The sequence below is a fragment of the Peromyscus maniculatus genome, chromosome 4, assembly GCF_049852395.1.
Source record: "Peromyscus maniculatus bairdii isolate BWxNUB_F1_BW_parent chromosome 4, HU_Pman_BW_mat_3.1, whole genome shotgun sequence".
Taxonomy (NCBI): domain Eukaryota; kingdom Metazoa; phylum Chordata; class Mammalia; order Rodentia; family Cricetidae; genus Peromyscus; species Peromyscus maniculatus.
Window position 1 is genome coordinate 136,366,879 of NC_134855.1, and position 23,295 is coordinate 136,390,173.

A 23,295-nucleotide genomic window follows, 5' to 3' on the forward strand; every position below is an offset into this window, starting at 1 on the left:
AGCTCGCAAGCCGGCGGCTTGGCGGAGCGAGGGCTCCTCGGCGCGCTTCCGAACCTCAGTGCCCGGACTGCCGCCGCCGCCGCCCCGCGCGCCGAGACCCGCCACCCCAGACCCCGACTCCTTTTGGCCCGGCCCGCGCGCCCCAGGCCCGGCTCGGGCGGCGCGGCGGGAGGATGAGCGGCGGGCGGCGGAAGGAGGAGCCGCCTCAGCCGCAGCTGGCCAACGGGGCCCTCAAGGTGTCCGTGTGGAGCAAGGTGCTGCGGAGCGACGCGGCCTGGGACGACAAGGTGCGGAAGGCCGGGCGAGGGCGCGGGTGCGGGTGCAGGGGACGGGCCCGGTTCTTCTTCCTCGGCCCGGCCGAGCGCGGCCGTGGGAGCAGGGAGCGGGTGGCGAGGGTGGTGGCGCGGGTGCCGGCGCACAGTGGGCGAGCGCGGGCCTGGCCGCCCGCCTGACGGAAAGGAAAGCCACCTGGCCACCCGGAAGCGGCGAGTGCGGGCCGGAGCGAGCGGGGCTCCCGCGGTCCCCCGCCGTCTACCCCGCGGGATCCGGAGTAGTTAGAGCTTCTGGAGACTGTGCGCGCCGTGCCGGGTGCGGAATCCCCGAAGTGTGTTTAGTTTGCACAAGGTCCTGCCCTTGCTCGATTGGAGGAAAAAACGAGATGCCTCATGAGCTTTAAGATTCGAGGGCCGGGGCCCAGACCACCTTAGGAGGGTGTCTGTTAGGAAGAAATGTCGCTAGACGTGGGTAAGAAGTGGTTGGGGACTCGAAGATGCTCTCGCTGGTCACCTTCAGAGGATCCGAGCGTGGACGCTTCCCACCCTTGCTCCATTCTGAGATCTCGAAGACTGTCACCGTGCAGATAGTTTGAAAAGAATGTTTTATTTGGAATCCTTGCGTTGTTTGGATTGCTGAAGTTAGGCTTGCCTTCCTTCGGTTCCGTAGGGGGTGGGGGGGATGGGAAGCACTTCCTGAAGGTGCCCTTGGCCTGCCCCCAGCCCTGCCCAGCTCTTGCAAAACCTGCCGTGTCTTTGTGATCTGCTGTGTCATTTTTTCTTCTTCTTCTCTGGTCCAAGGACTGGTGTTTGGAGTCCAGGGCAATTCGCAACCCGCTAGTGCTCTTTGTACACACGCCTAAAGCACTTCTCCGAACTTCCCACACTACCGTACTTTCCTTCCTCGGTGGCTTTCTCAAAAAGTCACCGTAAACAGAAAGGGTGGGTATTGAGGTTAATAGCCCCCCCCACACCCGGGGGGGGGGGGGGACTGTCTAGGACTTACCTGGTCAGCTAAGGGTTACCTGTGGCCAGGAGCACAGTGCCCATAGTCACTGCATTCATGAAACTTTTAAGAAGTAATGGTTTCTTTAGTCACCTAATGTCTAAATACGTTGTCTTTCACCACAGCTTAGAAGTAATGACATAACCGCTTATGGGGGCTGGAGAGATGGCTCACCAGTTTAGAGGAGTACTTGCTTTTGCAGAGGACCTGGGTTTGATTCCCGGCACCCACACGGTGCTTCACAGTGATCTGTAACTCCATTTCCAAGGAATCCAAAAGCCCTCCTTCTCCATCCAGCATTCATGGGCAGCAGGCACATATGCGGCGCACATGCATATATTCAGGCAAATACATACCGAATAAAAGGAACAAATCATAAAAGAACCACATATAAACTGGACCTAGTGGTACACATCTTTAATCCAGTACTCCACAGCCCAGGCCTGGTTCATATAGCAGGTTCCAGGCCAACCAGAGCTATATAGTGACACTGTCTTGGAAAAAAAAGAAAGATAGAAAACGTAATAAGCTGCTGTTTCTTCACATAACTGTCTTGTGGCAGCCACTCCAGATAATATATATATCTTGTCTCTTTTATAGGATGAATTTTTAGACGTCATCTACTGGTTCCGACAGATCATTGCTGTGGTCTTGGGTGTCATTTGGGGCATTTTGCCCTTGCGAGGCTTCTTGGGAATAGCAGGGTAAGTCTTGGGTATTTCGCATTCTTGAAGTTTTGTCTGAGATAGGATCTCTCTGGAGCTTAGCACTTGGAGTAGTTCTGCCTCGGCCTAATAAGTGCTGGGATTAGAAGCAAGCGACTATGCTTAGGATTCTCATTTCTGTTTATTTTATTTTTTTTTTAAGATTTTTTTTTTTTTTTTTTTAGGGACAGGGTCTCATGTAGCCCAGGTTGCCCTTTAAACTTCTGATCCTCTTGCCCCCACTTCCCAGATGCTTACAGGCATGTGTCTACATGCTTGGCTCGTGGTTTCTTTTCAAATAGAGGCTCTGTTTTCCTCTTATGACTATATCATGTGCATCTGATTACTAAAGCAAAAAATGTCAGCATTAGCACTCCTAGGCCTGGTGCAGTGTTCCTTAGCTCTCAGGCCCAGGAGCATCCCATGTCAGGCTGTTGTCCTGAGGACTGGGCCAGTTTATTCATTCCATGGGTCTAATATGACTCTTTGCAAGTGGTTGGCAACAGTATTCCTAGTTGTGGCCTGACCTTGGTACCTGTGGGAGTTGAGGAAATAGAGGAGCTTTGTAGTTGACCTTTTTTATGCTTTGTGTTTTGCTGATGTTCCAACTCTTGGCTTTGGCAGGAGTTATTTTCAGGTCTCTGCGTTTTAAAAGCGCTACCTTCACTCCTTGGCCTGGCACATTTTGCTTTACTCCTGGCCAGTGGCAACATCCTTGGCACCTGCTCATACATGGTTCACTTTATTGAGTCACTGAAAGAAAGCCTGTACTCGTGAAACTGCACCTAAAAGGCTTAAACTCATAAGTAGGAACTGTGAGCAAGCTCTTCTGGAAGTGAGGAGGCTAGAGAGTGAGGAGTAGTGTGTTTCAGAAACAGATTGATTGGGATAATCTCTTGGACAGTAGTGCACACAAAAGAAATATATAGTAGCCTCTCCTGTTGACAGGATCTGTTCCAGGACCCTCAGTGGATAACCCAAAACTAACTAATTCCATATCTCTGATAAAGTTTAAATTATAAATGAGGAGATGGGCATGATGGTGCATGCCTGTAATCTTTGTGCTGAGACAGGAGGCTCCCCGTGAGTTACTAACTGTGCCACATAGTGATTTCCCGGCCAGTCAGCGAGGGATATGGAATAAGACTGTCTCAGAAAACCAGTTTAGGTGGTGGTACAGGTGCAGCACATGCCTTTAATCCCAGCACCCAGGAGGCAGAGGCAGGTGGATCTCTTGAGTTCAAGGACAGCCTGGTCTGCAGCGAGAGTTCTAAGACAGCCAGGGCTACACTACTCCTGCTAGTGATATGTGAGATATTTAAGGAAAGTAGTTCATGGCTTTTGTGGTGTATCCAGATTGCTAGCATTGCTATTCTCTAATTTTGAGGCCATTACTAAGTAAGGCCAGGGTTTGAGCACAAGCACTGATACTGTTAACAGGTCTGATAGCCAAGCCACTGCCGTTGACTAACAGATAGGGAGCATATACAGCATAGAGGTGCTGACTGAGGGGTGGTGCCATGAAGCAGGGCTGCGTGAGATTTCACACACTGCCTGGAGCAGCCTGGAGTTGAAAATTGTGCATTTTACTTACATGGCACATGTTTATTTCTGGAACTTCCCATTTGTCCGTGTTGATGGTAGATAACTGAAACCACACAAAAACTGAGTAAGAATGAACTACTATTCGGTGCCCCTTAACTAAAAGCTTTTCTACATTGTTTTATACTGAGCAAGGCATCATTGTACAAGGAAACCATTAAGAGTCCATGCTGTGCGTGATCTTTTTGTTGTTGTGTTTTTTGTTTTTCGGGACAGGGTTTCCCTGTGTAACAGTCCTGGCTGTCCTGGAACTTGCTTTGCAGACTAGGCTGGCCTTGAACTCAGAGATCTGACTGCCTCTGCCTCCTGAGTGCTGGGATTAAAGTCAAGCACCACCACTGCCTGGCTTGCTGGGCATGATCTTAACAGAGTGGAGACGTAAGACTGGTTGGCCTAGGGTTCTCATACAGCTCTGCCTGGGTAGGACAAGGTGTGAGGATGGAGTGACTAAAGACAGTCCCCTTATTTGAGCTAAGAAAAAGGCAGATAAAGAGTAATGCCAGAGGAAGAGGAGGTTGTCCTAAAGACCAAGTTCTCATCTTTCAAGGCCACCAGTGTAGGGGAGGGATGGTGCTAATTCAGAGCCCCTGCACCTATCAGATCTTATAAGATTTTCCCCCTTTGGTGTATGGTGCATGAGTGTGCCATGTATTGCATTTAGAGGCCACACCAGGATGCCGGTGTCTTCCTCGATTGCTTCGTGCAGTGTTGACTTGTGACAGTCTCTCACTGGACCAGGAGCTCACTATCCCAAGTTAGTCCGGCTTGCCAGCTGGCCCTCAGGGTCTGCTTGTCTGTGACCCCCAATACTGGAATAACAGGCATATGTTGCCATGACTGGGCTTTTTATGTGGGTGGTAGGGATTTTAGCTCAGGTCCTCATTGTGGGGGCATTCTGCACAAAGGACTCAATGGAACAAGACCCCTTCTGGGTCACTCATGTTTGTAGAACCAGTGCTCTTAGCCACTGAGCTGTAGCATGAATCTTAAAAGGTCTTATTAATAAAATCAAACCTGAGCCAGGTATTGGGGTGAATGCTGGAAGATCAGAGAGACAGAACAAGCCACAGCTGCCTCACCTCACCAGTTCCTCAGCTGGTCTTGTTTCCTCAGACTGGAAGCCTCTTGAGTCCTCATCCAGAATGCATCTCAGCTCAATTGTAGCTCAAAAGCCTAAAAGCTTAACCAGCCAAATGCTTCTAGTTTCTGGTCTTCACGCCTTATATATCTTTCTGTTTTTGCCATCACTCCCTGGGATTAAAGGCGTGTGTCACCATGCCTGGCCATTTCCATTGTGGCCCTGAACTCACAGAGATCCAGAGGGATTTCTACCCCTGGAATGCTAGGATTAAAGGTGTGAGTGCCACCATTTTCTAGCCTTTGTATCTAGTGGCTGTTCTGTCTCTGACCCCAGATAAGTTTATTAGGGTGCACAATATTTTGGGGAACACAGTACCACCACACTGAGCTATTTCCACATCATTAAAACCTTTTTCCCCCCCAAGGCAGGGTTTCTCTGTGTAGTTTTGGTGCCTGTCCTGGATCTCACTCTATAGACCAGACTGGCCTCGAACTCACAGAGATCCACCTGTCTCCGCCTCCGAGTGCTGGGATTAAAGGCGTGCGCCACCACCATCCGGCTGAGGCTGTATGATCTTGGGTTTACCTAAAATCAGTTTCCTCATCAGTAAAATGGGGACCAGGAGTGACAGGTGAATTAAATAGGATGATATAAATAAATTGCTAAATGCAGGCTTCAGTTCATCAGGCATCCCATGAGTCAGTTCGCTGCTATTGCTATTGTTGTGTGATTAGATTTATAAAAAGTGGTAAAATGTGGCTGAGAGAACAAGAAACTGAGTGTACTTTAGACAGGCTTGCCCAGTGTGTGGCACTACTATCCCACAGTTGCTTGTTTCTGGGATTCAGTCCCACACTGTCACCACAGCCAGTTTTTCCCTCCGGACAAACCCTACCTTCCTTTGGGTTGGCGCTTTGCCCCTGCTGTCGGACAGACCAAGAGCCTTGGTTTTGTTTGTTGCCATAACCCTTCCCCAACTTCCCTTGCTTTAGGCATGACTTCCTGGTGCTCATTTCTATGAATTTCTCTCCTCTCTCCAGTAACTGTAAGCTGCCCTCTGTCCAAGTCCTGTCTTGCTTTATTTCATTCTGTTGTGGCATCAGTTATCATCAGATACAGTAAAACTTCTCCTGTTTCCTGATTTGTGATTTGCCCGAGAACTGGCTGACAGGCTATTCTGTCTACTAAGGTTTTGCATTGAAGACCCACCTCTGGGTCTCTCAGCTCAGCACATGATTGATATGTACTCAGTTAATGCTTTGAACTTTTTTTAAACTGGTGTTTTCATTTATATGTATATATTACATGCGTTTATTTTGTGTGTATGAAGGGGAACACCCATGTAAAGTGAGAGGACAACTCGGAGTTGGTTCTCTCTATCACGTGGCCTCAGTGATTGGACTCAGGTTGGCAGGCCCTTAGCTACTGGGACAGGGTCTCACTGTATTACCCAGGCTGCTTTGGACTCCTGCATATACCCCCTCCAAATACCAGAACAGCTTTGAACCCTTGATCTTGTTTCCACCTCTCAGATGCTGGGTTTACAGGCATATGCCAGCCATAGCTCACCCTGTGGCTTTGGGGATCTTGCTCTATAGCTAAGCTGGCCTCTAGTTGGGACCCAACCCTTTTCATAATCTTCTGTCACCCCAGTCACCGTGTGAATGTGTTGACATCTTTGTAACTCTCCTCCTCATTTCTGTAACAGAGTGGTCCTCATCCTGGAAGCTCAGTCAGTGTGAGACTCTAGTCCTCTCTGTACCCTGCCTCTCACCTCACCTTTATGAAAGGTAGTGCTGTGTTAGCTTTCTTCTTGTTGCCCCAGTTCTGACTCCATGGTCCTTCACCAGGGCAGCTTGTTATCATTGTGGGTTGGTTTGATTTTTCAGTGTTTTCCCCATTTTTCAGTGTTACACACTATTTCTCTGTGTAACAGTCCTGGTTGTCCTGTAACTCACTTTGTAAACCAGACTGGCCTCAAATTCATGGAGATCCACTTTAGCACCACCACCCAGTGTTGTTTTTTGTTTTTTGTTTTTAATGTATGTGGATGTTTTGTCTGCATGTACATCTGTCTGTCCAGGCTGACCTTAAACCAGCTATCCTTGTCTCAGCCTCCCAAGTGCTGGATTACAGACATGAGTGACCATGCCCAGCATCACCTTATTATCTGAGCCTCCCAGTATCACTAAGTCAGCCTGTTCAAAATAAAAGTCCTTTTGGGAAGAGGACGTGGCAAGACTTGGCCCACTACCAAGATTTCTGGCAGGAGAATAGGATGTGGCTACAACATAGTCGAGAACTGTTTTAACTGTTGCACTCCCAGACCATTGGGTTTAAAAAGCCTTCGGAACTAATTTCCTTTTCTGTGACATGCTCATCCCCAAGATGCCTTTGCTCTTAAGTCCTGAGACATTAGTAACAGGTGTAAAGCAGACTTCCCAATTCCTATCCTTCTACTCGAGAAACGTATAAACCAGATCGTGAAGCCTCTCACCTCCCGGATACTAATGATTCCCTTACGTCAGTCTATGTTTCACTCTTTGGAAACAGTCTGCATCCCACCCCACCCCCCGGGCCTTTCTGCTCATGTATTCTAATCCCTGCATCAGCTCAGTACATCATAGGAGTCAGAGGCCTGTCATAAAAGTTTGAACTTTATTCCCGTTGCTGTTCTTGGCCACCTAGTAGATGGTAAGCTGAAGGCAAGGGGTGTGTTCATCGAGTCAGTCACAAGCAGTAGGAGTTTGTGAATGGACTCCTTTTAGGAATTGTGTGGAGAGAGACAGTGTGTGCCTGCTTTACCAGGCTATTAAGCAATTAAACGTGTCTGTCCCCTGTCCAGCACTCAGGTGCTGGTGTAGGTCCTGTTTGAGGTGGCATTGAGTTCCAGGCCTGCCAAGGCTACCTAGTGAGACCCTATCTCAAAAAAAAAAAAAAAAAAAAGTAGATTGAAGAATTGGGGGCAGTCCTAGGACTGGAACCCAAAGCTTTGTGTGCTAGACAAGTGCTCTGCCATTGAGACCCCTGCTCCATGCTTTAAATATTTTAGCACATGCTTTTTACCAAAAGTAGTTGTTCCTTCTTTAAATCTCCAACTTAGTCAGGTGGGCAGTTCCCCCGCCGCCCCATTTTACAGATGAGGGAGCTGAGGTCCCTCTAGAGCCTTTCTCTCCAGGTCATCCCCTGCCTGGGTCGGGGACAACAATCACATAAGCAAAGAATAAACTGGAACTCGGGGCTGGGACTCCTGACAGGGCTGGGAAGGCTTGCAGCTTTGAAGTTTACAGTTTATGTTTGCTGTATGTTCTCCCCTCACTCCAGATTCTGCCTGATCAATGCAGGAGTCCTGTATCTCTACTTCAGCAACTACCTACAAATCGATGAGGAGGAATATGGTGGCACATGGGAGCTCACCAAAGAAGGGTTTATGACTTCGTTTGCCTTGTTCATGGTATGTGTGGCTGGTGGTTTTACAACAGTGTCTCTTCATTTTAGGAGATGTTGGCCATTCAGGGAGCACATTAGGTGACTTAGGCTATGTGGTTGAGCTACTGGTGTTTGTTTGTTTTTGTTTTCAATCAGGGTTTCTCTGTGTAGCTTTGGTGCCTGTCCTGGAACTTGCTCTGTAGACCAGGCTGGCCTCAAACTCACAGAGATCCGCCTGACTCTGCCTCCCAAGTGCTGGGATTAAAGGCGTGTGCCACCACTGCCTGGTTGAGCTACCATTCTTTTCAGTGACCCCCTCAAGCATGTCCTCTAAAAGATGTGGACTGCAGTTCTGTACACTTGTGTAAATCCAAGGCCCACTGTCAACTACATATTAGAAACTGGGAAAAAATTTTTTTTAAATACCACCCCTTTTTTTTTTAAAGATTTATTAATTTATTATGTATGCAATGTTCTGCCTGCATATATGCTTGGACACCAGAAGAGGGCACCAGATCTCATTTTAGGTGGTTGTGAGCTACCATATGGTTGCTGGGAACAGAACTCAGGACCTCTGGAAGAGCAGTCAGTGCTCTTAACCTCTGAGCCATCTCTCCAACCTGGGAAATGTTTAAATATATACTTCTGGAGCTGGGTGTGGTCATCCACAGCTGTAATACCAGCAAAGTGGATTATAAGTTTGAATTCAGACTGAAGTACATAGGAGACCTTGTCCCAAAAGAAAGGAAAAAATAAAAATGTAGATAGATATGTATATATAAAATAAGCACGTCATTCCTGATAGGAAAAAGTAAACCACTCACATGGCTGTCATCTGAAATGTAAAATGTTTACTATCCATACAGTAAAATGTACTTTCTATGGTATTGTAGTATAGGTGAACCTTGAAAACATTACACTAAGTGCTTCCAGACATAAAAGGCTACATGATTCCCCTTAGTGAAATGTCCAGAATACACAGGGCCATAGGGACAGAAAGTAGGTTAGTGATCACCAGTAGCTGAGGGCAAGGGGGGATGGGAAATAAGTGGCCATGGGAACAGGCCTTCTCTTTGGTGTGATGTTTTGGGATTGATGATTCTTATTCTTTATAAATACCCTAAAGCCTCAGAATTATGCACTGCCATTTTCATATGGGGGCGGCTGTGTTGATCAGGTGACAACATAAACATTGTGTGTGTCTCCTTTAGGTCATTTGGATCATCTTTTACACTGCCATCCACTACGACTGACGGCCTTTGCTCCCATCTCTGCTGTCCAGTCCAAAGGACCCTTTTATTAGAGCACAGATACACGCTTGTTGGGGCACTCGTGCCACACGGAACTGAGAAGACCCATGTCTCTTGGATTTAGAATCAGCGTGTTGGGCATCGGCGTTTTCTGCAAGGGTTGTGAAACTTTTCAAAGAACCATCTGCCTTTGGGGAAGCATTTCTGAATTTGTCCATCAACCATTTTTCTTGGATACCATCATGTAACAGCTGTTTGCCAAGTGGAGCTGCTGTTTAATCTAATGCGCCTCTGGATCCGGATGAAACATTAAATTGTCTTCCTTAGTTCTCCGTCAGGTGTACAGTTTTTAAACTATCAGTGGCATCTCAAGTCTTCTGAAAACACCATGTGCGTGATCCATAGCGCAGTATGGGCAGCCGTCTAATAGGTTTCCACTGTAGAGTGTTTTCGGATACTTGAATAAACAAGTCTCACTGAAAGCGTTGGCGTGCCTGGTAAACTAAAGCCTTGCTTGCCTGCTCACCGGGACCTCAGAACCCAGTCAGGGTGTTGGGCAGAGCCCCACTTTGCTCTTCTCCCTCTCAGCTCCCATAGCAGCTTCAGCCAGGCCTCTTTCTCCTTTGGGTTGTCAGGGTTGGTGAAGGTCATTGCCTTGGCTTTAACATTGCAGAGGGGTCTGCCACCTGATGGCCCGGCCCAGCCCCGAGATGGCTGACTGGTCTACAGTGGGAGACTTAAACGCTGTCATTTTGTGTTTGACCACCAGATGGCAAGACGGGTCTGACTGGGCTATGTGTGGGTGAACACTGAGTCGAGATCTGAGAGCCTGGCTAAGATGACTTGCTGTGAGGGATCATGGGAAGATCTAGACTGTTGGTCTTGCTCTGCCGCTGTGGTAAGCTCAGGTGCTCCGCTTCTCTGCTTTCTGACCATCCTACTGTCTGGGATGTGTGTGCGTTCTGAAGAGGCTTGTGAGTGTCCCTAATTATTTTTTCTCTCCTTCATGCTAGTGGTGATCTCTGCCTTTAGTGGGGCTGATTAGCAGGGGAAGGGACTCCACAGTCGTGCTGGACATCCCTCTCAGGAACTGACTTACCAAACCTTAGAAGTAATTTACTCTCTGTAGGGGCCTGGCCCTGCTTTAAATTGTGATACACATGGACCAGAGGTTGTAGGCAGGGTTCGAGGCCTTGGGAGGAGATAAATGACTTCTTATCCTCTAGAGAGGAAAGAGCGGAAGGCCCAGGTGGGGCCCGGGATGTGCCTGTGTCCCAGCCCCACCCTCTGCATTCCCAGCCTTGCCTCTGGGGTCTCCGTCAGGTTTGCCCGAGCTGGAGTCCTAGGTGACAACATGGCCTCGGTTCCCCCTTTGACTTCTGCTTGGCCTAGGCGTCATCCAAGGGGTTATCCTCAGTCAGGCTGATGTAGGAGCTGAGGGATTCCCGGAGGCCCTCACTGAGAGGAGATGCCTCCCCACTGGCAGGTGCTTCCAAAAACAGGCTACTGTGGAGGGGACAAAGCGGGTAAGGAGCCACCTCTGTTTGCCGCACAGTTCACTGCCCTGAGACCAGCACCACATTACTCCTGCTGACAAACTCATTTCCTAACTGATCTAACTCCACCTTGACCTCCCTAATCAGGACTCCTGACCCACTCACTCCAACCTTCCTCTCACCCAGGCTGCCCAGAGGTCCGTGCCTACTTTTTCCCTGACACTGCTCAAGCCTGGGCGGGCTCCAGAAGGTGTCCGTTCTGGGTTGGGAGCCCAAGTTTTGTTCTGTCTTAATGTTCCCAGGACTCCCTTACCTGTCCAGCTCTTTCCAGTTGAGTGATGTCGACTGCACAGTCACAGGGAGAGGTAGATCTTTGCTAGGTAGCGGGCCAAGCTTCTGCAGGACGCAGGGCTCCTTGAGGACACAGCAGATGTCATCTGCCAGCTCTGTGGAAGAGACCCAAACCCTTGCTGTGTCTGCCCTGGCAGCTTTCTGTGCTCGGCACTTTGGGGACATGGTCACCAAAACTTAATAGGAAGGGAAGTCTCAAGCTGCTGGTCTCAAAGGCTGTGATGTAGAAGTTCGGCTGGGGCTGTTATGTGACACTTAGTTCGGTGTGAAACTGAAGAAAAGCAAGCGGAGTGGCCAGCCTGTGGCCCCATCAGATCTGCTGTGGAGAACCTACTTGTAGAAATCCCCAGTCAGCTTTCTCAAGAGGTTTTCCCTTTTTTTTTTTTTTTTTTTTTTTTTAACTGTTTTTATATGTTACTGGCTTTGTTTTCTGAGACAGGGTTTCTCTGTGTAGCCCTGGCTGTCCTGGAACTCACTCTGTAAACCAGGCTGGCCTCGAACTCAGAGATCCGCCTGCCTCTGCCTCCCCAGTGCTGGGATGAAAGGCGTGGGCCACCACTGCCCAGTGAGGTTCCCTTGTCTCCTTGACACTGCCTTGGTTACAGGGCGGACACCAGAAATGCTAAAGATTGCATTGCACCCAGGAACAGCACATCTGATCCTGGAAGAAAACTGTTGTAGGGCACTTTGATTCGGGACCACCACCATGGTGGTGAGATTTGGCCAAGCTCACAGCTGGCTTCTAGTCAGTTCTTTGTCAGCATGGGTTGGAGAGCACTCTCACCCATGTCTTAGCATGGGACTGCATGAGGACAGAAAGAGGACATGCCTCTTCTGTCTGGATAGCCCCAGCAGGTTCTAAGGGCATAACTGACTACCTCCGAGGCCCCTCATCTATTTTACTGTGGAAGCAAAAAGAAAAAAAAGTCATACCAGAGTAATGGTCCACCAGGTCCTGGAGCGAGGGGAAGGTGAGGCGTGGTGAGATGTACAGCCAGCCATTGTCAAGGCGCTGTATCCTGTAGTGTCTGATCCGGTCCCAAGATGCAGGGCGGCTGAGTCGGATGGACAGGGAATAGCAGCCTGAGGAGGATAGGGTCCAGGGATACATCTAAGGCCCTGCTGGAGACCCAGCCCCACCCAGGTTAGAAGAAGAAAAAAATAATGATCATAGTCCAGCCTTCAGAGAGGTAGGGCAAAGATTATTGGTTGTAATAGATCGGATCCTATGATCCTCAGGATGGGTGAGGTGTAAGTGAGCGTTCATATTGGCTGTGTAGATAAGACTCAGGTGGCAGAAGGGTTGGAACGTGAAAATGTGAAGTAGAGGGCAGCATGGCCATAGAGAAAAAGCCACTTCGGAAACAGGTCGGTGTTAACAGGGAAGTTACCTTCACACCCAGCAGTCCCATCTCAGACACGGGAGAAAAACAGACGTGCTCTCAATAGATACCACATCCACAGACAGCCTGCCTGAGCTCAGTGGTAGAGCACTGGCCTAGCATGGCACTACTTGGTGTGAGGTAGTCCCATTGCCTCTCACAAAGTTGGATGGTGCCTTATGGAATGCAGTGCTAATTATGTAGCATAGACTGGTGGCACATACATGTAATCCCAGCATGTGGGAGGTGGAGGCAGGAGGATAACATTCAAGTCCCTCCTTGGTTACGTGGTGAGTTTGAGGCCAACTTCAGCTGTGTGAGGCCATCCAAAAAAAAAAAAAAAGTAAAAGAATGAGCCGCAGCTAGCCACGGAGTGCATTCAGGAAGACTATTTAAAATTCAGAAACAGCCAAGGGTGTTGGAGATGCAGTTGCTGAAGGCCGGCCTGGTCTGTAGCCAGGCTAGTCAGGGCTCCAGCGGGACTCTCAAAAATAAACTAAAGCCAGTCGTGAGGAACTGCTGTTCTCTCCCAGTTCCAAGACCTCTGTTTTAAAATGCAGGCTGCCTGGGGTTCAGTCTCACACAGCCAGTCTGTGGTACCCCTGTCACCGTGCCCACCGGCCCTATTGCTAAGGCACACCACCTGACCACACAGTGGTTTTTTTTTTTTGTTTTTTTTTAAACTGTGTGAAGGGGGCTAACAATTACCCTGATCTCAACAGCTGTGAGCATTCAGGTGGTGAACCATGTTTGGCATGCAGCAAGCACCCGTAAGTATTTCCTGTGTCCCTGCTGTTCCTTTGTGGTAGTTTGAATAGCAGTGGCCCCCATAGGCTCATATATTTGAATGCTTGGTCACTAGGGAGTGGAACTATTAGGTTTTACCTTGTTAGGGTAGGTGTGGCCTTGGTGGAGGTATGTCACTGGGGGTGACACACCTCCTCCAAGCCAGAGTCTCTTCCTGCTGCCTCCCAATCCACGTGTAGAATTCTTAGCCACCTACCTCTCCAGCACCATGTCTGCCTGCACACTGACATGCTTCCTGCCATGACAATAATGGACTGAACCTCTGACCCTGTAAGCCAGCCCCGATTAAATGTTTTCCTCTATAAGAGCTGCCATGGTCGTGGTGGCTCTTCACAGCAATAGAAACCCTAAGACATCGTTTATGCAGAACATTCTACCTGCAAGAGGCATGCCTTCCTTTAAAGAAGGAAGACTCACCCGGCTTTGGTGGCGCACGCCTTTAATCCCAGCACTTGGGAGGCAGAGGCAGGTGGATCTCTGTGAGTTCGAAGCCAGCCTGGTCTACAGAGCAAGATCCGGGACAGGCACCAAAGCTACACAGAGAAACCCTGCCTCGAAAAACCGGGGGAAAAAAAAAAAGGAAGCCTCCTGAGGGATGGCTCTGATTTATCCTACCATCTTCCTGTCTTCGTATACAATCCTGACCTGTCCATCCCTCGCTAAGCCCCAACTCTCGAGTCTCTGACTGCTTCCTCTCACACTGTCTTGACTTGGGTCTGAAATGCCTTCACAAAGCCCTGCATGAGGGCTCAGCTTTTTCCCAGCAAGCTTTTCCGTTCTCTGGCTGCCACAAAGCGAGCAGCTTTTTTCCACATTCTTTCCCCATGAGGCAAATTACCTTGTTGCCACAGCGCTAAAAGCAACTGGGCCAGCTGATTGCCAGCAGAAGCCTGAACCACAAGCCAAGATACTGGCGACATTCGGAGCACACCTGGGATCTGACCACATCTCAACCAGAGAGAGCTTGTGACTGCTTCCTCTATGGCTTCCCACCTGCAGTTTGTCACATACAGCAGTAAGTCACTCTCTTTGGAGCCCTCTCTTCACATTTATAAGCAAAGTCCTCATCATCTTTGAAAGGCTTTGCAGAATCCGACCTCTCCTTGGACCTGTCCAGCCCCACTGGCTCTAGACTGAAGGCCTTCCTCAGGGCACAGGTACACTTACCCACAGACACCCTCATCTCCGCTTCAATGTGCTGGGCATTTATCTGTTCACTGTCCGCCTTGCCACTGGGACTATGGCTGGGCCTTGCTTTTTGTACCTTGGATCTTGGGTGTCCTATGGGTTGACTAATTGGTTGGTTTCTTGACAGAAACTCAGTATGTAGCTGAATCTGGCCTTGAACTGTGATCCCCCTGCCTCAGTCTCCCAGTGCTAGAATTATAGTGGGCCACTTGAAGACTTAACTACCCTTGCATTTCTTGTGGAAAACACACATTGAACATTTGCCCCCTACTGGCCATGGGTCTAGAGGGCCCTTCAGAGCCAGACCCTTGCTGAGGGCAGAGTGCTTAGGTGCACACAGGCCCAGCGGCCTGAATGGGTCTGAGGGAGCTGGTGGTGTGGGAGGCAAGTTTGGGCCCATCTTTTGCAGTCTGGTATTAAACATGGCCCCCTCCTTCCTGTCTGGAAGGCGGTTTGCTCCAGCTCTCATCTATCCTGCCTACCGAGGCAGACTCACTCATTTCTCCAACCAACATCTGCTGAGCCCCTACTACAATGCCAGACACAGGCCCAGACGTAGGTAGGTGTAAGGGACGGTAGACAGGAGCTGCTGCCAGCCCGTCTCCTCACGGGTTGTCCTCGGTGGGCCTCATGGGACAGTGAGCTCCATTGTTCTCAGAGCACAGCTTTCAGTTTTGTTACAAGAAGTCAGTTCACCACAGCTGCCAGGGAGAACTGCTCAAGATGTGGGAGTTTTGAGAGCCACAGCCTGGGGAGGTGACCATGGCTCGGACCGTGAAGGACGAGTGTATATTTGCCCAGGGGAGAAGTGGGGGGTGGGGCTGTCCAGCTGTGGGACGATGTGTCAGGAAGCGATGGAAAAAATGAGGTGTATCCTTAGAGTACCTGGTAAGCAGGGAAGCTCGAGGGCACAGAGGGCCGAGAGGGCGACCTTCCAGACCAAGGGCAGTGAGGGTGGCCCTGGACTCAGGATGCTCTAGCAGGCTTAGGCAGCCATGCCCAGAACTTCTGGAGTTAGGCATTCCGGTGGTGCTGGGAGAGGTAAGGGATGCCATCAGGGTCTACCTGGGGGAAATGCCTGGCAGACCCTGCCTGCACTTCCTCCACTGAGGCCACCTAGGAGCCAATGGCCTAAGAGATGCTAGGCCCTGGAAGCCACAGCGTGGAAAGTGTGACTCAGCCTTGCCACTGGGACTGTGGCTAGGCCTTGCTTTTTATACCTTGGATTTTGGGTGTCCTATGGGTTGACTAATTGGTTGGTTTCTTGACAGAAACTCACTATGTAGCTGAATCTGGCCTTGAACTGTGATCCCCCTGCCTCAGTCTCCCAGTGCTAGAATTATAGTGGGCCACTTGAAGTGAACGCATATGCCTTGAACTCTGTGTACCCGAAAGTGACTGAACGCCTGCTCCTCTGTGCGCTTTCTCCCAAGTGCTGGGATTACTGGCATGCACACAGTGCTCTAACTCAGGGCCTTCTGTTTCTGATGAGAGTTGCTTTCTGATTGACCCCCACTAGGTCCTGGGCGCAGAGATGCTAGTCCCAGAATTCCCGTGGATCCTTTCAGGTCCTTGAAGATCTTCACAGATCCCTCCTGGCATCTCCATGGATTTCCCTTGGATATGCTCCTTCTTAAGGACGAGGGGAGAAAATGGCCCAAGGGGTGGTCACTATACCCTCGGGACTGGTCACTATACCCTCGGGACTGCACCAGGCCACAGGTAGGGCGGGGTGGGGTGGCTAAGCACCGAGCACTTCCTGTGGCTTTTCTAGCTCACAACTGGTAGGTCTGCGGGGCTCCTGTCCCAGTCACCACCGGCACTGAGGTTTCCTGTTTGCAGCTGCTGCACCGGGCCGCAGCCCTACCACCGTCCGCAGCCAGCCAATGGGTGTTTCGGAGGGTGAGGGGCTGGTGTTTCTTGGAAACTAGCAAGAGAGGCTGGGGAAAGATTAATCTAGGAAGCTCCTGAGGGAAATGCATGCAGGGTGGAGGTACAGAGCATGGACCGTGATAGCCCATCCAGTAAGCTCAATCAGGGCAGACGCAGGAGGTCTGTCTGCACGCCAGTGTCTCCTCCCTAGACGGTCGCTAGCAAACTGTATTTGTGTGCCCTGAGGTCTTTCCTGGGTGCCTGACTTGTGATGAACATTTGCCAAGAGATCTTATCATGTCCTGTCTTGTAAAGGAAAAATCACCACTGCTGCTCAGAGTAAATCCCAGGTGGTTTTTGTTTGGTTGGTTTTTGCTTTGTGTTGTTTTTCAAGACACGGTTTCTCTGTGTAGCCCTGGCTGTCTTGGAACTCACTGTGTAGACCAGGCTGACCTCGGACTCACAGAGATCCTCCTGCTTCTGCCTCCTGAGTGCTGGGATTAAAGGCTCAGCATCCCAGTTGTCACAACATAGACTCAGCTTGGATCCCTGCCAGTGGGTCACACCCACCTTGCTCTATTGTCCAAGGACGGTCATGGCAGCAAAAAAGTGACTCAACTCCAAGCCTAGGCATCCACTCCACAAAGTGGATTTACCTTGATTGCTCCAGGTAAACTGTCTTTCCTTTGCCCTCATAGCCTGGCTCCACCTCAGGCCCTTTTATAGTCAGGGCCTGGCTGGACTCCAGAAACCTCCACTGCTGGGAATAGCAACACTCTGTCCTCTCTCCTGAGCCCGACTCGGGAGAGGTGTGTGGGACGGAGTTTACCTCTCCTGGTCTGGCTCTCTCTGATGAGGAAGGCCCCTCCGGGGTTTCCAGGCAGCAAGAGCAGTTCCTCAGCTCTCTCCCTGCTCAGGCCCTCGTACAGCCACCTGGGGGAGCACAGAGACAGACAGGGTGAGCTTGTGGGCTTGAATAGAATCCTTCTAGGAAAAGGGTTGAATATGCCTCTCCACGACCTTGACAAGATCTTCCCTCCCTTACCCTTGGCCTCCCTTGCCCTCTGGACCATGAAGAGCAGGAGTCAGAGGCTCAGAGACCCCCCTCAGCCTTGCTCTCGGGCTCCTGACTCCAGAGACTTTGGGGAACAGCCCTATGAAGACAGCCGCAGGCCTTCTTTGCCTGGAGACTTCACTGCCAAATGTCTGGGAGGTAGTGGGTGGAGGGGGCCGGGGAGGGTGGCACAGGCTGCCCCAGCCTGTCTTCCCCGCCCAGTCCTCCAGCCCCACTGCTGATCCACTCGCCCTTGCCGGAAGTGCCCCTGGTCTCCCGCTTTGGGATGTCCTGTGCCTGTCCCTCTGTGACCCCTTCAGTGTTCTCGACATTTGATCCTGACCACCTTCCAAAGCCCCACCCCACACCTTCTCCTCTATGGGGCCTTCTCTGGTCTCCCAGGTCTCATGGGCCAAGGTGAACAAGACATGACAGTTGTTGTCTGCTGCTCTGAAGGGCAGGGCCCAGGCTCTGTTCAGCTTGTGGCTATGCATAAAGAGAACACTGTGGGAAGAGTGTAGGGAGGTCCTGGAGGTGGCCTGGGCCAGGTACTCACCCATGGGAGACTTTAGCCACATGCACACTGGGGATGTGATACTCTCTGCCCGAGACTTCCGATATGACTGTCCACCAATCTCCATCCCTGTGGAGAGATCACAGAGGGCCACCTTCATTTGGAGTTTGTGAGTCCCTTCTCCCGATGGAACTTGCAGCACCTTTTCTACTCATTTCCCAGAATCCCTACACCAGTTAATCCAGGCTCCTCCTTGGGTAAGGGCCTGGCGGGTAGCACGTGATCCAAGGCCTCCTGTTCCAAGGCCTGACCCGACTCCCTCTGTCCCTGTAGGTGTGACAGGCTGCCAGAAAGCCACCCGGAGACAAACATGATCACATGGGAGCCTTTCCACAGCGGCCCTGTGCCTCCCGCTGGTAGTGGAAGGGCCCCCTCTCCCACAGTGGGACCCCAGGACCCAGTGTTGTATGTGACTTACTCAGAGATGATGGTTAGTGGCTCCCCGAGTCTCAGAGACAGTCCAGCCTGCTCACCTGCTGGGAAACTGCCCAGGGCCACCGCTGTCACCTTGCTTCTCTCTAGAGAGAGGGAGAAACACACCCTCTTGGTCAGTCCTCCCTCAAGGTGTGAGCTACTTGATTCTTGCCTTGGTCCGGCTCCCCTCATCCACCCCTCCCACAGGCACCCTGAAGCGGGGTGACTCTGGAGTCTGAAATGCTCCCAGAAGGCTCTACAGAACCTGGGAGAGCCCAGATAGCTTTGGGGGTTCCCAGGAGGGCCTTCAATATGTGTGGCTGGCGGAGCAGGTTCCTGGCCACGCCTCCCTGTACCTACAACTTCCACAGAGACTTTGAGGAAGGACTCCGCAGCTGGAACTAACCACCTGCAGGGCTGGGCTGTGGCTGAATGGGGCAGCACTTGTCTAGGATGTGTTAGGCCCTGGGTTCCATCCTTAGCCCATGACGAAACAGACACCCACTGCAGCTAGAAGCCCAGGTCAGCGTGGCTCTGCGTGGGCCTCTGAAAGGCAGTGGGGGGGCCACACAGTAGCTCTGAGGGTGGGGGTGGGGTGGGGGACTCAGGAAGGCTAACAGCTTGACCTGGGCCCCAGGAAGGAGACAGGAAACAGGGTCTGTGAGCTGAGGCTAGCCGCCCTCTCCAGGGTGGGCTCTTCAGCACACACCTGACTTTGGTTTCTCTGTTACTCCTCCGTCAGGCCCTGGAGAGATGCCCATGTGAACCGGCTCTGTAACTCTAGAGCACTGCGCACAGGCACGGGCTGGACTCCCAGTGGCCTATGTCCAGGGCAGTGAGGGAAGGCCTGTGCTGCCCCGAGAAGTGCCGCCAGAGGCTACGATTGCAGGCCTGGCCAGGGCGAGTGCCCCACGGGAGCGTGTGACTAAGGGTCCTGCTAACCCTGACTGTGCTCTGCACATCGGGCCCACTGGGGTCTTCGTCCATCACCTTGCTTCTTACTGGGCCCTCACCACTGCCCTGACGTCGGCGTGTCTAGTCATCTCTAGGCCCCGATGTGGCACTCAGCAAGGGGAGGGCGTAATTCCAACTCCATAGCACCCTGTTCCCAGACCCAGGCCGGAGAGGAGGGGAGGGTGAGGGGCTGGTTGACAGCTGCACCTCTCAACAAGGGCCCCAGCTTCCTGGGAGGCGAAGGTTCCAGTGGAGGAGGGACTGGCCTAGGTCCTGGAACCAGAGTGAAGCTAAGACACCAGTCACCCTAAAAATGGTCCTAAGGACTCAGAGGACATGAAGTCCAGTTGGGGGTGGGGCTCACACTTGCTTCCAATCAGCCCACCCAGTCCAACAATCCCTCCTAAGCTTGTGGGGCCTGCAAATGTCTGTTAAAAACCAATTCATGCCGGGCGGTGGTGGCACACGCCTTTAATCTCAGCACTCGGGAGGCAGAGCCAGGTGGGTCTCTGTGAGTTCGAGGCCAGCCTGGTTTACAGAGCGAGATCCAGGACAGGCTCCAAAACTACACAGAGAAACCCTGTCTCGGGGAAAAAAAAAAACCTAATTCACCTACCTCACCTCTATTTCCTTCCTCCTGTCCTTTCTCAGTAACGGTCCCCAAAAGAGAGACTTGCTTAGCACAAGGGTGCAGGAGGCCAGGAAAAGCAGTCAAGGTCCACAGGAAGGGTTCTTTGTCCCTAAGGAGCTCCCAAAGTAGCAAGGTCCCACAGGACTCTTGGATGCTCTCTAGAGGGAGCTGAGACCCAGGAATGGGGAAGGGGGAGGAGACAGACAGACGAGGGTCCAGGAGGTAGGTGGGGGCTGAAGGGTCTCTGCTGTAGGTAAGAAGGCACCCGTTCCCACCTCTGCCTCTTAAAAGGTTAGCGGAAGCCTCCCAGCAGCAAGCTCTTCAGCTCTCAGGGTCTTGCTGCCCAGGGCCTGGGTCCTGCAGCGGAGAATGCCTGATGCCTCCCTCCTATGGAGGTCTCTCTCCCGTAAGCGTGGGACAAAGCAGCCTGTGAGGTTCCTGGCCCTCTCGAGAGCTGTGGTCTTGCATGCCCAGCAGGCACAGCTCCCTAGTGGCTCCTCCCGCTGGCCCAAGTGGCCCATTTACTTTTCTTTTCTTCAGAAAGGCTACTCCGACCCACCCCTCTGCACGCTCATCCCTGCAACAGTCACAGATCTAACAGGAGTGCCACTCATCATGGTTCGGTGACTGTCTCTGTCGGGGACAGACCTGTCTTGTGTCTTCAGCTCCTGTCACATGGCTTGGCCTGGGGGGACACGGGGCTTCTAGACTAGCTAGTGAAAACTCACAGTCCTCTGGGACAAGGCAGCTCCATTGAGAAATGGCCTCCGTTCCTGGGAGACCGGGCGGGCGGAGGGAAGAAGAGCCCCCCTGAGCCCAGGTACATCTTCAGGCCAGGGATGACTCAGCAGCTGCCACCTGCTGCTAGCTGAGTGGAGGGTGTGGTTTTCGGGGCTCTTCCTGCAGGTCTCCCACTGCAGAAGAGGGGGCGCCCAGGGTGTCGGGGCCCTGTGGGGGCTGGTATTGGGGAGATGAGAGGCTTGAGTGCAGAACAGGAAAAGAAACCCTGCCACTTTAAGGGATCTGGGGGTTGGGGGCCAACAGTGTCTGCCAAGCCCGGACGTTCAGACATCTTGGCTCTGCAGTCTCTAGGGTGGGTTAGTCAATGCTCGCCGCACCCCTCGGAACAGTGCTGCTGGGTTTGGGTGATCTTGTTATCTGGGATGGTTAATCCTCTGGACCACCAGGGCTCCACACAGCATTTAGATAGTATCTGGTCAAACCAGTCTGGATATTTCTGGGAAGATAGTTTTCAAACAAGGCAAAACCCCACCCCCATTTGAAATTACAGGCTCTTCTAGTGTAGCCCAGGCTATACATAAAGCCACAATTCTCTTCTCTTCACCTTCTAAATGAAGGAAGTACAGGCTCGAATAGCTGCAGCTAGCTTGATGCCCACCTTCATGTTGGCACATGTGCTGGGATGGAACCACAGGCCCCCTGTGCTGCCTACCCATCCAGCCCTCTAACCCTGAGTTCCACCTCTAACCGCTTACATCTAATGTTCTCAGCACTCCTGCAGGTTCAGCACAAGCTGGGAGCTTGTGGCTCACTGGGAAGGACAGTCATAGGCTCTCACTGAAGTCTGGGGTGGTGTTGGGGTTGTTGGCCGAAAACCCAGAGGTGGTGAGCTCTAGGTCTGTAGACCCACAGACATGACTTACCTGCTTGTGTGCACACAGCTCCTTGGACTGGACCAGAGGAACTGGGGTTAGCGCTGGTGGACAGGCTTTTCCTTCTGCTGGGCAAACTTCCCATCATTCCTCAGCAGACTCTCAGAAGCACACGGCTGAAAGAAACCTGAAAAGGATGCCGCTGTGGGGACACAGTCCATGGATCCCAACATGGACCCAGACACGTGGCTCTCACAGGAAAACGACCTGGTCCCTCAGGGCCATCGAAAAGGCAGTATCCCAACAGCCAGTCTCTCAGGGCCTTGCAGGCATCACTGTGTTGGACTGACCAACATAGATACCAGGCTGAGGCTGCGGCAAGTTGGAGGTGTTTTCCCTGTATCCCATCCTTCCCAGGCAGTGATGGTGCCCCATTCAAGTCCTCTAGACCTTTTCCTGTGTCCCCTCTAGCGGGCCAGGCTGCCCTTTCCATCTCTTTGTGTCTGTCTGGATCCCAGCATTTCTCAGGAAGCTTCCTAGGAGTTTTTAGCCCTTGCTGATGCTCCTTTGAACTCCGTGGCCTGAAGAACCATTCCTTCACCTAGGGTCACATTCTGCTGGTTGGTGGCAGGGATAGTGACAGGACACTGAGCTCTCTCCAGGCATGTCAGCGACCACAGCTAGGGTGAGAGATGGACCAGGAGGAGCCAGGGGACCTTGGGATGGGGGTCACATGCAGAGGCGACACTGAATACTTATTGGTGCCAAGAGCACTGGGTAAGATTGCTGGGAGTCTGTCAGCCTATGTGACATAGTGGTGACTTGCAAGGCTCTGAGGGACTGACTGGTCACTTCCATTCTTGGTGCCCCCTTTCCTCATCTGAGAAGTGGGGATAACCACACCCAACACTTGGGCATGGTAGATAATGCCTGGGAAAGCCGGCCCTGGGAGCATACTTCCTTCCTGGTTTTGAATGTCCTGTTACAAACTCTGTTATTGTTGTCTTGTGTTCTGTTTTCATGAGACTGTGAACTGAGGACCATGTTCCCTAGGTTCTCCCCAAACTCTTGGGCTCAGGTGATCCTCTTGCTTCATAGTCCTGTGACTGCCACCAGGCTCAGCTGGAACATGGATGTGTTCAATCCACCGTCCCTACAGTCCATGCCCTGTCCTCAGCATTGGGAGGCCCACCGAAGGCACCCAACACACAGCAACAGAATGAACCCAAGTGAGTAGAGTGTTTGGCACAGTGTCTTGTCCTCAGACTAAGCAAACCTTGGTTTCTAGAGGAATGCTGCTTTTCCAGTACTATATTAAGTGTTTCCGTGAGGGGGCCTGGCTCTCTAATCCTTTCCAGATGGTCTCATAGTTTTCAGCAGGACAAGGTATGATCTTACCTGTTTGGTTCTATTCAGCTGTCACTCACTGAGGTTGGGTTCTGTGCCCGGCACCACCAAGGGTTCACAGTTGGGAGGAGCAGCTCACAGAACAGAGGGACACAGTGGGCACCTTCCTTCCCCTAGGGCTGCGTGCTGCTTGGATGAGGGTGTTGTCCATCAGTGCCATGGGATGGCATCCATGTCCTGGAACAGTCCCCACTGAGAGGACCCAGTC

The 23,295-nt window shown here is 51.6% G+C and overlaps 2 protein-coding genes across 2 annotated transcripts in view; one reads left to right on the top strand and one right to left on the bottom strand.

The window, feature by feature from the left end:
* The first annotated feature begins 24 nt into the window (after window positions 1–24).
* Window positions 25–9,826, top strand: Rab5if (RAB5 interacting factor). The gene is made up of 4 exons (XM_076571053.1): window positions 25–287; window positions 1,879–1,982; window positions 7,990–8,119; window positions 9,306–9,826. Exons 1-4 carry the CDS (start codon window positions 174–176, stop codon window positions 9,345–9,347), a joined length of 390 nt encoding a protein of 129 aa, XP_076427168.1. The 5' UTR covers window positions 25–173; the 3' UTR covers window positions 9,348–9,826.
* Window positions 8,931–23,295, bottom strand: part of Sla2 (Src like adaptor 2) — a 19,343-nt gene continuing 4,978 nt past the window's right edge. The window contains exons 2-8 of the mRNA XM_076571051.1: window positions 21,732–21,867; window positions 18,487–18,586; window positions 18,051–18,137; window positions 17,270–17,373; window positions 12,125–12,274; window positions 11,154–11,286; window positions 8,931–10,850 (exon numbers count right to left, since the gene is read on the bottom strand). Of these exons, the coding sequence (XP_076427166.1) occupies window positions 10,733–10,850; window positions 11,154–11,286; window positions 12,125–12,274; window positions 17,270–17,373; window positions 18,051–18,137; window positions 18,487–18,586; window positions 21,732–21,828 (789 nt within the window). The 5' untranslated portion in view covers window positions 21,829–21,867 and the 3' untranslated portion in view covers window positions 8,931–10,732. The remainder of the gene's footprint in view (window positions 10,851–11,153; window positions 11,287–12,124; window positions 12,275–17,269; window positions 17,374–18,050; window positions 18,138–18,486; window positions 18,587–21,731; window positions 21,868–23,295) is intronic.

Coding starts and splice junctions, on each gene's coding strand:
- Rab5if (XM_076571053.1), top strand. CDS start 174: ATGAGCGGCGGGCGGCGGAAGGAGGAGCCGCCTCAGCCGCAGCTGGCC. Junction 288..1,878: donor ACGCGGCCTGGGACGACAAG/GTGCGGAAGGCC, acceptor TCTCTTTTATAG/GATGAATTTTTAGACGTCAT. Junction 8,120..9,305: donor CTTCGTTTGCCTTGTTCATG/GTATGTGTGGCT, acceptor TGTCTCCTTTAG/GTCATTTGGATCATCTTTTA.